Source organism: Bombina bombina, chromosome 7 (assembly GCF_027579735.1).
Source record: "Bombina bombina isolate aBomBom1 chromosome 7, aBomBom1.pri, whole genome shotgun sequence".
NCBI classification, from domain to species: Eukaryota; Metazoa; Chordata; class Amphibia; order Anura; family Bombinatoridae; genus Bombina; species Bombina bombina.
Genome location: NC_069505.1, coordinates 247,246,940 through 247,261,190, shown reverse-complemented (window position 1 = coordinate 247,261,190; position 14,251 = coordinate 247,246,940). Strand labels below are relative to the sequence as shown.

The 14,251-nt window shown below is 40.6% G+C and overlaps 1 protein-coding gene across 1 annotated transcript in view; it reads left to right on the top strand.

Annotated features, from left to right (window-relative positions):
* The window catches only part of SUCLG2 (succinate-CoA ligase GDP-forming subunit beta), a 641,499-nt gene that overhangs the window by 101,252 nt on the left and 525,996 nt on the right, over positions 1-14,251 (top strand). The window contains exon 2 of the mRNA XM_053720692.1: positions 1,923-2,064. Coding sequence (XP_053576667.1) covers positions 1,923-2,064 — 142 coding nt within the window. The remainder of the gene's footprint in view (positions 1-1,922; positions 2,065-14,251) is intronic.

The following is a 14,251-nucleotide window of genomic DNA, read 5'->3' as shown; positions in this document are numbered from 1 at the left end:
AAGAAACATTGATAATAAAAGTAAATTAGAAAGTTTAGAATTATATTCTCTATCTGAGTCATGAAATACAATTTTTTTTTTTTTAGTTTAATGTCCCTTTCAATTTTTGCTTTTGTGTTCCTTTAAACATTTTTTTTTTATTATTATTTTTTTAGGCCAAGCATAATTTCAGATTATTTATATTTTTGAGTAACCAGTGTGCGTCTAACAACAAGTGAGCTGGATGTGATCTGCCAACATCAGGCTCTGATGGATTTACAATGTATCTGTACTCGTGTAGCTTCCAGTTCATCCGCGGGCTAGAAGTTAACGGTAGCAAACTCCCTGCTGACAGGGACTGAGAGCGCCAGCTTCGGCACAGATGTTTTGCATCTGCTCCAGGCCTTTGTCACAGAGACGAGATGTAAGGTGTAAGCGCGGAATGGCTCGCAGCCAGGTTTTACGAGCAACCTTTCCCTGCACGCAGACTTACAACGCTGAGCTTTTTGCAGCCATAAAACTTAAAGGTGTTTAGCAGTTGTTCTTGTGTGGTTTTCCTTATTTTTTGTTTCATGATGGAAGTAAAAACAACTTGTACCTGCCGGAGGCTTAACTTGATTTTAAGTATCCCCATTACTGTGCATATACACATTTATTCTTAATTTTCTTCACCAAGGATCATCTTTTAATTGTTCTTTCTAGATTACTGCCATTTCTAATGGGGGTACCTGCTTTTTCCCATTGTTTTTAAAGAAATATAAAACTTCCTGTTAAACTCTGACTTTGAAAAGTATAATGTTTATCTTTAAAGGGGCATTCTAATGTTCTGTTTTATCCTCCTTTAAAGATGCATTATAGTGTGAAAATTGCATGCCTCTAATTCAGCAGAGCAAGTCATTTTAGCGCTTGCAAGCAACCCCACAGTCGTAGTTTAAATGACTCTACCCCTCCATGTGTAATATATTTGTAATGCTTTGCTGAATAAAGAATAAACGGTTAAAGTACCACTCAGAGGTCACAGAGTGCTGCATTATCCTTAGTGGATACAGCCAGCGTGACAATTGCACAGTTTAAAGGGTTATAAAACAATTCTGTTTCACTTTTGTAGTAAATGAAACACTAAGCAGGGGCTTATGCTTAATAGAACTCATTGCAATATGTATTATTCATAATTTTAAAAGTATTTTACCTTTTTTATTTATTTGTTTTGAACCTCATTTTGTGCAGTGTCCCTTACTTGCTGTCACAGCCCTACAAGGGGGCTGTGGTCTCTATAGGAAGGCTTATCTAGCTTGTTGTCATAAATCGAATAACATGAGCTAGTTTATAATTCAGTGAAAACTCTAGAGACAGGTTTGGTAATGCTCAGAAGAGGCAAAATGTAGCTTAAAGGGACAGTAAATTCAAAATTAAACTTTCATGATTCAGATAGCGCATGCAATTTTTAAACGACAATCCAATTTACTTCTATTATCAAAGTTGATTTGTTTTCTTGATATTTGTTGACGAGTAAATCTAGGTAGGCTGATAGGAGCTCAGAAGCCTGCATGTGTCTTTATTATTCTATTGCAGCAGTGTTTGCAACATTGTTTGTAGTAATGAAATACATACTAGCAAACACTGCTGCCAGATGGCTAAACACACATGCACTCTCCAGAGCTCACCTATGATTACTCTTTAACAAAGGATACCAAGAGAACTAAACAAAATTGATAGCATAAGTAAATTGGAACGTTATTTAAAATGTTATGCTCTATCGATTTGTTTAATTTTGGCTTGACTGTCCCTTTTAAGGAGGAGATGAATGTGTTTTGAAAAGATCATTTTTATAAAGTATTGGTCCTATTAATCAAATCAAACAAACAAGTGTGTACAACAGTCAAAACCATCCAGAAACATATTTCTGCTGATTTTTTTTTCTTTTTTTTAATTTCATTTATTAGGGTGTCCAGGTGACCTCCAGAAGATGTCTAAACCTCCAGGAATACCAGAGTAAAAAGTTGATGGCTGACAATGGGGTCACTGTCCAACGGTTCTTTGTTGCTGACACAGCCAATGATGCCCAGGAGGCTGCCAAAAAGCTGAGTATGTATTACTGCTAGATATCTGCTGTCTAACCTGAGCACTAACTCCTGCAGCTTAAACCTTTATCTGCTGTCTAACCTGCGCACTAACCCCTGCAGCTTAAACCTGTATCTGCTGTCTAACCTGAGCAATAACACCTGCATCTTAAACCTTTATCTGCTGTCTAACCTGAGCCCTAACCCCTGCATCTTAAACCTTTATCTGCTGTCTAACCTGAGCACTAAACCCTGCAGCTTAAATCTTTATCTGTTGTCTAACCTGAGCAGTAACACCTGCATCTTAAACCTTTATCTGCGTGTAACCTGAGCCCTAAACCCTGCAGCTTAAATCTTTATCTGCTGTCTAACCTGAGCCCTAACCCCTGCATCTTAAACCTTTATCTGCTGTCTAACCTGAGCCCTAAACCCTGCAGCTTAAATCTTTATCTGTTGTCTAACCTGAGCAGTAACACCTGCATCTTAAACCTTTATCTGCTGTCTAACCTGAGCAATAACACCTGCAGCTTAAACCTTTATCTGCTGTCTAACCTGAACCCTAACCCCTGCATCTTAAACCTTTATCTGCTGTCTAACCTGAGCCCTAAACCCTGCAGCTTAAATCTTTATCTGTTGTCTAACCTGAGCAGTAACACCTGCAGCTTAAACCCTTATCTGCTGTCTAACCTGAGCAATAACACCTGCAGCTTAAACCTTTATCTGCTGTCTAACCTGAGCAATAACACCTGAAGCTTAAACCTTCATCTGCTGTCTAGTCTGAGCAATAACCCCTGCAGCTTAAATCTTTATCTGCTGTCAAACCTGAGCAGTAACACCTGCAGTTTAAACCTTTATCTGCTGTCTAGTCTGAGCAATAACACCTGCATCTTAAACCTTTATCTGCTTTTTTACCTTATAAATAACCCCTGCAGCTTAACCCTTTAACTGCTGTCTAACCTGAGCACTAACACCTGCAGCTTAAACCTTTATCTGCTGTCTAACCTGAGCAGTAATACCTGCATCTTAAACCTTTATCTGCTGTCTAGCCTGAGCAATAACATCTGCAGCTTGTTTCAGAATCCTTTTCTGAGTGTTTTGTTTGCAATACGTGTCCATATGCGTCATTTTATTCTTATTCAAAAAGAAATGCAACAGATTGCCACAATCAATAGTTAATACCAATGGACACACGTTGTACACCAAGCAGGAAATCAAAGTGATGGTAACGTTAACCCCTTCATGCCAGGGTCAAGTGTTTAACTTTGGAACAAATGTAAACACTTAATTTAAAAATTAAAATCTTGCGATTGTTGTGGTGGTCATGTGATTTCAAGGCTGGGATCGGATCATGTGGGACTACCTAATATGCTATGCATGCCCCCCCCCAGTCCAGTTTCACCAAAGGAGGAGGGTGCAGGACACCAGAAAAGGTAGGATGTTCCATGCCGTCCTAATAGTGTTAATGTCCAGTGCTGTTAAGATGTCATGGAACGTCCTAACGGCGTTAAAGTGAGGACCTTATTGATGTTGACAGATTTTTATATGAAATAATCAATTTACACCCCTTTTTACTCTATATGTCACTGTACATCACTATGCTGCAGGAAAGGAAAGTGAAGGGGCAGAGCGAATCAATTGACCGCACAAATAAAATCATTATTAATTATAAAATATAAGTAATAAATATAAAAAAATATTATAGTGTTTTATGTTGGGTAAGAATAATGGAATCGTCAGCCATTTTATTCAAAGCTATTGTTTACCATCACGTTAAAGCTACACCTGAAAACTGTGTAAGTGCTGGTATATTATTATTATTATACTTTATTTATGAAGCACCATCATATTCCGCACCACTGTCCATGGATACAATTCATTTAAATAAAACAATTATATAAAACTTGTAAGAGAGAGGACAACATTTACAAACACATACAGGAGGAATTGAGGGCCATATTCCTGTGGGAACTTACAATCTATAAGTATATTAGAATGAAAACCATCTAGGAGTTTGTAATTTTTCATTTAATATATATATGTTTCTTTCATGTAATTGGCAAGAGTCCATGAGCTAGTGACGTATTGGACATACAATCCTACCAGGAGGGGCACAATGCCTATAAATACAGCCCTCACCACACCCACAATTCAGTTTTACAAACTTTGCCTCCTATGGAGGTGGTGAAGTAAGTTTGTGCTAGATTTCTACGTTGACATGCGCTTCTCAGCATTTTGAAGCCCGATTCCTCTGAGTACAGTGAATGTCAGAGGGATGTGACGGGAGTATCACCTATTGAATGCAATGGTCTTCCTTGCATGGATCTATTTAATAGGTTCTCTGTTATCGGTCGTAGAGATTCATCTCCTACCTCCCTTTTCAGATCGACGATATACTCTCATATACCATTACCTCTACTGATAACCGTTTCAGTTCTGGTTTGGCTATCTGCTATATGTGGGTGGGTGTCTTTGGTAAGTATGTTTTTATTTCTCAAGACACCTCAGCTATTGTTTGGCACTTTATGCATTTATATAAAGTTCTAAATATATGTATTGTACTTATATTTGCCATGAGTCAGGTTCATGTATTTCATTTTGCAGATTGTTAGTTTCATATTTGGGAAGTTTAATATTGATGAAATATTTTTCTTACCTGGGGTTTAGTCTTTTTTTCAATTGACTACTTGTTTTAAATTGCAGGCTGTCTTAGGCTCGCGGGTGCGCTAAATGCCACACTTTATTGCGTCATTCTTGGCGCGAGTGTGTCACTTCCGGACATGGTTGGCGCCAAAAATTTTTTCTAGTTACGTTGTGCGTCATACTTGGCGGCAAAACTTTTTTCATGATTTATTGCCCCATTGCTTTTGGTTCTTGCCTTTTTCTAAGTCAGAGGGCTATGCTATTTGCATTTTTTTCACATTCCTGAAACTGTCATATAAGGAAATAGATAATTTTGCTTTATATGTTGTTTTTTCTTTTACATTTTGCAAGATGTCTCAATCTGATCCTGCCTCAGAAGTATCTGCTGGAACTTTGCTGCCTGACATCGGTTCTACCAAAGCTAAGTGCATTTGTTGTAAAATTGTGGAGATTATATCTCCTAATGTCATTTGTATTAGTTCCAGTGTTGGACACAAAACGAAAAGTGCAAAAAACAGCAGATTACAGGGTAATGTTACCCAGGCAAAACAGAGACAGTGTTGGCTGGAGTTTCTTAAGTGAACGGCTTTCACTTAAGAAACTCCAGCTAACACTGTCTCTGTTTTACCTGGGTAACATTACCCTGTAATCTGCTGTTTTTTGCACTTTTCGTTTTGTGTCCAACACTGGAATTATAAATAAATGCATCACACTGCTGCTGCTAGAGTGCTTCTCATGTTTTTCTTTACTTCTGATTGAACCTTGGCCAGAGTGAGCACGGAGCTAACGGCAAAGGGCTGCAGGGGTAACTCACTTTATCGGAGCGCTGTTTGGGATATGGGACCGGAGCTCACTCAGACGCAGAGACGACTGTGAAGTGACAACACGCCTGTTATAACAACGCCGCTGGAAATAAGAGATATATGATTGACAGCCGTGTTTGGGGAGCTGTGTTACTGTTTCTCATTTATACACATATGGTGAGCTGTATTGAGTAACCGAAAGGTCTGATCTCCACACACACTAATTTACAGGGGAACGGAGGAACCTCGCTGTTGATTAGAGCGCTCGCATACAGGGGGGATGGTTATTTGAACTCAAAGTGTTATAATCTGGATGGCTTTTATTACTGCAATAGGAGAAACTAGGTGCATTGGATGCCCTCACACTATGGATACATGAGCAGTTTATATTGATAATCATCCATCTGGGATTATTGTCTAACACTTTCTGATTACTTATCCTCTCTGGGCTGTTTCCACACCACAGTATTTTTTCCTCACTGTTTTAATTTGTATTAGTTGTCATGATAAACTTTTACATGCAGATAGAGTGTCTGTCAGTAATAGTATATTGCCAGTTGCAGTTCCTTCAACTTCTAATGTACATGATATACCTGTGAATTTTAAAGAATTTGTTACTAATTCTATTCAGAAGGCTTTGTCTGCATTTCCACCTTCTAATAAGCGTAAGAGGTCTTTTAAAACTTCTCATAAAGTTGATGAAATTTCAAATGACCGACAACATAATGAATTATCCACTTCTGATGAGGATCTATCTGATTCAGAAGATCCTTCCTCAGACATTGACACTGACAAATCTACTTATTTATTTAAAATAGAGTATATGCGTTCTTTGTTAAAAGAAGTGTTAATTACTTTGGATATTGAGGAAGCTAGTCCTCTTGATATTAAGACTAGTAAACTTTTAAATGCTGTTTCTTCTGTTATGTGTGATCAGTCCACGGGTCATCATTACTTCTGGGATATTATCTGCTCCCCTACAGGAAGTGCAAGAGGATTCACCCAGCAGAGTTGCTATATAGCTCCTCCCCTCTACGTCACCTCCAGTCATTCTCTTGCACCCAAAGACTAGATAGGAGGTGTGAGAGGACTATGGTGATTATACTTAGTTTTTATAACTTCAATCAAAAGTTTGTTATTTTACAATAGCACCGGAGCGTGTTATTACTTCTCTGGCAGAGTTTGAAGAAGAATCTACCAGAGTTTTTCTTATGATTTTAACCGGAGTAGTTAAGATCATATTGCTGTTTCTCGGCCATCTGAGGGAGGTAAAAGCTTCAGATCAGGGGACAGCGGGCAGTTGAATCTGCATTGAGGTATGTAGCAGTTTTTATTTTCTGAATGGAATTGATGAGAAAATCCTGCTATACCGTTATAATGACATGTATGTATACTCTACACTTCAGTGTTCTGGGGATGGTATTTCACCGGAATTACTCTGTAAAAATACATTAAACCTTTTAATAGGTATTTAATTCATGTTAAACGTTTTTGCTGGAATGTAGAATCGTTTGCATTTCTGAGGTACTGAGTGAATAAATATTTGGGCATTATTTTTCCACTTGGCAGTTTGCTTGTTTGGATTATGACAGTTTCGTTTCTCTCTCACTGCTGTGTGTGAGGGGGAGGGGCCGTTTTTGGCGCTCTTTGCTACGCATCAAAAATTTCCAGTCAGTTACACTTATATTTTCTGCATGATCCGGTTCATCTCTAACAGAACTCAGGGGTCTTCAAACTTCTTTGAAGGGAAGTAGATTCTCTCAGCAGAGCTGTGAGATTTATATAGTGACTGTGTTTTAAAACATTGCTCTGTGATTTTTATGTTTAAAATTTAATTAGTGTTGCTTTACTAATGGGAACAAACCTTTGCTAACAAGTTATGTTGTTTTTAAAGAGTGATGCTATAACTGTTTTTCAGTTCATTATTTCAACTGTCATTTAATCGTTTAGTGCTTCTTTGAGGCACAGTACGTTTTTGTTAAATAAGATTGTAACCAAGTTGCATGTTTATTGCTAGTGTGTTAAACATGTCTGATTCAGAGGAAGATACCTGTGTCATTTGTTCCAATGCCAAGGTGGAGCCCAATAGAAATTTATGTACTAACTGTATTGATGCTACTTTAAATAAAAGCCAATCTGTACAAATTGAACAAATTTCACCAAACAGCGAGGGGAGAGTTATGCCGTCTAACTCGCCTCACGTGTCAGTACCTGCGTCTCCCGCCCGGGAGGTGCGTGATATTATGGCGCCTAGTACATCTGGGCAGCCATTACAGATAACATTACAAGATATGGCTACTGTTATGACTGAAGTTTTGGCTAAGTTACCAGAACTAAGAGGCAAGCGTGATCACTCTGGGGTGAGAACAGAGTGCGCTGATAATTCTAGGGCCATGTCTGATACTGCGTCACAGCTTGCAGAGCATGAGGACGGAGAGCTTCATTCTGTAGGTGACGGTTCTGATCCAAGCAGATTGGATTCAGATATTTCAAATTTTAAATTTAAATTGGAAAACCTCCGTGTATTACTAGGGGAGGTCTTAGCGGCTCTTAACGATTGTAACACTGTTGCAATACCAGAGAAAATGTGTAGGTTGGATAAATACTTTGCGGTACCGGCGAGTACTGACGTTTTTCCTATACCTAAGAGATTAACTGAAATTGTTACTAAGGAGTGGGATAGACCCGGTGTGCCGTTCTCACCCCCTCCAATATTTAGAAAGATGTTTCCAATAGACGCCACCACACGGGACTTATGGCAAACGGTCCCTAAGGTGGAGGGAGCAGTTTCTACTTTAGCTAAGCGCACCACTATCCCGGTGGAGGATAGCTGTGCTTTTTCAGATCCTATGGATAAAAAATTAGAGGGTTACCTTAAGAAAATGTTTGTTCAACAAGGTTTGATATTGCAACCCCTTGCATGCATCGCGCCGATTACGACTGCGGCAGCATTTTGGATTGAGTCTCTGGAAGAGAACCTTAGTTCCGCTACGCTGGACGACATTACGGACAGGCTTAGAGTCCTTAAACTAGCTAATTCATTCGTTTCGGAGGCCGTAGTACATTTAACCAAACTTACGGCTAAGAATTCAGGATTCGCCATTCAGGCACGTAGGGCGCTGTGGCTAAAATCCTGGTCGGCTGATGTAACTTCTAAGTCCAAATTACTTAATATACCTTTCAAGGGGCAAACTTTATTTGGGCCCGGTTTGAAAGAAATTATCGCTGACATTACAGGAGGTAAGGGCCACGCTCTACCTCAAGACAAAGCCAAAGCTAAGGCTAGACAGTCTAATTTTCGTCCCTTTCGGAATTTCAAAGCAGGTGCAGCATCAACTTCCACTGCACCAAAACAGGAAGGAGCTGTTGCTCGTTACAGACAAGGCTGGAAACCTAACCAGTCCTGGAATAAGGGCAAGCAGGCCAGAAAACCTGCTGCTGCCCCTAAGACAGCATGAACCGAGGGCCCCCGATCCGGGACCGGATCTAGTGGGGGGCAGACTCTCTCTCTTCGCCCAGGCTTGGGCAAGAGATGTCCAGGATCCCTGGGCGCTAGAGATCATATCTCAGGGATACCTTCTAGACTTCAAGTTATCTCCCCCACGAGGGAGATTTCATCTGTCAAGGTTGTCAACAAACCAAATAAAGAAAGACGCGTTTCTACGCTGTGTACAAGATCTATTATTAATGGGAGTGATCCATCCGGTTCCGCGGTCGGAACAAGGACAAGGGTTTTACTCAAACCTGTTTGTGGTTCCCAAAAAAGAGGGAACTTTCAGGCCAATCTTGGATTTAAAGATCCTAAACAAATTCCTAAGAGTTCCATCGTTCAAAATGGAAACTATTCGGACAATCTTACCCATGATCCAAAAGGGTCAGTACATGACCACAGTGGATTTAAAGGATGCTTACCTTCACATACCGATTCACAAAGATCATTACCGGTATCTAAGGTTTGCCTTCTTAGACAGGCATTACCAGTTTGTAGCTCTTCCATTCGGATTGGCTACGGCTCCAAGAATCTTCACAAAGGTTCTGGGTGCCCTTCTGGCGGTTCTGAGACCGCGAGGAATTTCGGTAGCTCCGTACCTAGACGACATTCTGATACAAGCTTCAAGCTTTCAAACTGCCAAGTCTCATACAGAGTTAGTTCTGGCATTTCTAAGGTCGCATGGATGGAAAGTGAACGAAAAGAAGAGTTCTCTCTTGCCTCTCACAAGGGTTCCATTCTTGGGGACTCTTATAGATTCCGTAGAAATGAAGATTTATCTGACAGAAGACAGATTAACAAAGCTTCTAAATGCATGCCGTGTCCTTCATTCCATTCAACTCCCGTCAGTAGCTCAATGCATGGAGGTGATCGGCTTAATGGTAGCAGCAATGGACATAGTTCCCTTTGCACGCCTACATCTCAGACCGCTGCAATTGTGCATGCTGAGTCAGTGGAATGGGGATTACTCAGATTTGTCCCCCACTCTGAATCTGGATCAAGAGACCAGAAACTCTCTTCTATGGTGGCTTTCTCGGCCACATCTGTCCAGGGGGATGCCTTTCAGCAGGCCGGACTGGACAATTGTAACAACAGACGCCAGCCTTCTAGGTTGGGGCGCTGTCTGGAATTCTCTGAAGGCTCAGGGACAATGGAGTCAGGAGGAAAGTCTCCTGCCAATAAACATTCTGGAATTGAGAGCAGTTCTCAATGCCCTTCTAGCTTGGCCCCAGTTAAAGACTCGGGGGTTCATCAGGTTTCAGTCGGACAACATCACGACTGTAGCTTACATCAACCATCAGGGAGGGACAAGAAGCTCCCTAGCAATGATAGAAGTATCAAAGATAATTCGCTGGGCAGAGTCTCACTCTTGCCACCTGTCAGCAATCCACATCCCGGGAGTGGAGAACTGGGAGGCGGATTTCTTGAGTCGCCAGACTCTTCATCCGGGGGAGTGGGAACTTCATCCGGAGGTCTTTGCCCAAATACTTCGACGTTGGGGCAAACCAGAGATAGATCTCATGGCGTCTCGCCAGAACGCCAAACTTCCTCGCTACGGATCCAGATCCAGGGATCCGGGAGCGGTTCTGATAGATGCTTTGACAGCACCTTGGAACTTCAGGATGGCTTATGTGTTTCCACCCTTCCCGCTGCTTCCTCGATTGATTGCCAAAATCAAACAGGAGAGAGCATCAGTGATTCTAATAGCGCCTGCATGGCCGCGCAGGACTTGGTATGCAGATCTAGTGGACATGTCATCCTGTCCGCCGTGGTCTCTACCTCTAAGACAGGACCTTCTGATTCAGGGTCCATTCAAACATCAAAATCTAACTTCTCTGAAGCTGACTGCTTGGAAATTGAACGCTTGATTTTATCAAAACGTGGGTTTTCTGAGTCGGTTATTGATACCCTGATACAGGCTAGGAAGCCTGTTACCAGAAAGATTTACCATAAAATATGGCGTAAATACCTATACTGGTGTGAATCCAAAGATTACTCCTGGAGTAAGGTTAGGATTCCTAGGATATTGTCTTTTCTACAAGAAGGTTTAGAAAAGGGTTTATCGGCTAGCTCATTAAAGGGACAGATCTCAGCTCTGTCCATCTTGTTACACAGGCGTCTGTCAGAAAATTCAGACATCCAGGCCTTTTGTCAGGCTTTAGCTAGGATCAAGCCTGTGTTTAAAACTGTTGCTCCGCCATGGAGTTTAAACTTAGTTCTTAACGTTTTACAGGGTGTTCCGTTTGAACCCCTTCATTCCATTGATATAAGATTGTTATCTTGGAAAGTTCTATTTTTAATGGCTATTTCCTCGGCTCGAAGAGTCTCTGAGTTATCAGCCCTACATTGTGATTCTCCTTATCTGATCTTTCACTCAGACAAGGTAGTTCTGCGTACTAAACCTGGGTTCTTACCTAAGGTTGTCTCTAACAGGAATATCAATCAAGAGATTGTTGTTCCCTCCTTGTGTCCAAATCCTTCTTCAAAGAAGGAACGTCTTCTACACAATCTGGATGTAGTTCGTGCCCTCAAGTTCTACTTGCAGGCAACTAAAGATTTTCGCCAAACTTCTTCCCTGTTTGTCGTTTATTCTGGACAGAGGAGAGGTCAAAAAGCTTCTGCTACCTCTCTCTCTTTTTGGCTTCGTAGCATAATACGTTTAGCCTATGAGACTGCTGGACAGCAGCCTCCTGAAAGAATTACAGCTCACTCCACTAGAGCTGTGGCTTCCACTTGGGCCTTTAAGAATGAGGCCTCTGTTGAACAGATTTGCAAGGCTGCAACTTGGTCTTCGCTTCATACTTTTTCCAAATTTTACAAATTTGACACTTTTGCTTCTTCGGAGGCTATTTTTGGGAGAAAGGTTCTTCAGGCAGTGGTTCCTTCTGTATAATGAGCCTGCCTATCCCTCCCGTCATCCGTGTACTTTTGCTTTGGTATTGGTATCCCAGAAGTAATGATGACCCGTGGACTGATCACACATAACAGAAGAAAACATAATTTATGCTTACCTGATAAATTTCTTTCTTCTGTTGTGTGATCAGTCCACGGCCCGCCCTGTTTTTTAAGGCAGGTACATATTTTTTAAATTATAATTCAGTCACCACTACACCCTTGGCTTCTCCTTTCTCGTTGGTCTTTGGTCGAATGACTGGAGGTGACGTAGAGGGGAGGAGCTATATAGCAACTCTGCTGGGTGAATCCTCTTGCACTTCCTGTAGGGGAGCAGATAATATCCCAGAAGTAATGATGACCCGTGGACTGATCACACAACAGAAGAAAGAAATTTATCAGGTAAGCATAAATTATGTTTTTTAAACCTACTGTGGTTACTCCAGAGGTTTTTCCTATTCCTGGTGCTATTTCTGACATGATTTCTAAGGAATGTAATAAGCCAGGTACTCCTTTTAATCCTTATGCAAGGTTTAAAAAATTGTATCCTTTACCAGCGGTTGCAATAGAGTTTTGGGAAAAAAATCCTCAAAGTTGATGGGGCTATTTCTACTCTTGCTAAACGATCCACTATTCCTATGGAAGATAGAACTTCCTTTAAATATCCTTTAGATGGGAAGCTTGAATCTTATCTAAGGAAAGCCTATTTATATTCAGGTCATCTTCTTAGGCCTGCAATTACTTTGGCTGATGTTGCAGCTGCTTCAACTTTTTGGTTGGAGAATTTAGCGCAACAAGAATTGGATTCTGACATAGCTAGCATTGTTCGCTTACTGCAACATGCTAATCATTTTATTTGTGATGCCATTTTTGATATTATCAAAATTGATGTTAGATCCATGTCTTTAGCTATTTTAGCTAGAAGAGCTTTTTGGCTTAAATCTTGGAATGCTGATATGACATCTAAGTCTAGATTACTATCTCTTTCTTTCCAAGGTAGTAATTTATTTGGTTCTCAGTTGGATTCTATTATTTCAACTGTTACTGGGGGGAAAGGAGTTTTTTTTTGTCTCAGGATAAAAAAAACTAAGGGTAGATCTAAGGCTTCTAATAGTTTTCGTTCCTTTCAACAAAATAAGGAACAAAAACCTAATCCTTCCCCCAAGGAATCTGTTTCTAATTGGAAGCCTTCCTCAAATTGGAGCCTTTCAAGAAACCAAAGTCAGCCCCTAAGTCCGCATGAATATGCGGCACTCATTCCAGCACAGCTGCTAGGGGGCAGATTAAGGTTTTTCAAGGATGTATGGATAAATTCTGTCCAAAATCAATGGATTCAGAGCATTGTCTCAGGGGTATCGAATTGGATTCAGAGTAAGACCTTCTGTGAGGAGATTTTTTCTCTCACGCATCCCAGTGAATCCAGTAAAAGCTCAGGCTTTCCTGAAGTGTGTTTCAGATCTGGAGGTTTCAGGGGTAATCATGCCGGTTCCTTTTCAGGAACAAGGCCTGGGGTTTTATTCAAATCTATTCATTGTCCCAAAGAAAGAATATTCATTCATACCAGTTCTGGATCTGAAAATTTTGAATTGTTATGTAAGAATACCAACTTTCAAGATGGTAACTATAAGGACTATTCTGCCTTTTGTTCTGCAGGGACATTATATGTCTACAATAGACTTGCAGGATGCTTACCTTCATATTCCGATTCATCCAGAACATTATCAGTTCCTGAGATTCTCTTTTCTAGACAAGCATTACCAATTTGTTGCTCTAACATTTGGCCTAGCAACAGCTCCAATAATCGTTTCAAAGGTTCTGGGTGCCCTACTCTCTGTAATCAGAGAACAGGGTATTGTGGTGTTTCCTTATTTGGACGATATCTTTGTACTAGCTCAATCTTTACGTTCTGCAGAATCTCACACGAATCAACTTGTGTTGTTTCTTCAAAAACATGGTTGGAGGATCAATTTACCAAAAAGTTTTTTGATTCCTCAGACAAGGGTCACCTTTTTAGGTTTACAGATAGATTCAGTGTCCATGACTTTGTCTCTAACAGACAAGAGACGTTTGAAATTGGTTGCAGCATGTCGGTACCTTCAGTCTCAGTCATTCCCTTCAGTGGCTATGTGCATGGAAGTTTTAGGCCTCATGACTGCAGCATCGGACGCAATTCCTTTTGCTTGTTTTCACATGAGACCTCTCCAGCTTTGCATGCTGAATCAATGGTGCCGGGATTATACAAAGATATCACAATTAATATCCTTAAATCCCAATGTTCGACACTCTCTGACGTGATGGTTAAATCACCAGCGTTTAATTCAAGGGGCCTCTTTTTTGTTCGGCCAACCTGGACTGTGATCACAACATATGCGAGTCTTTCAGGTTGG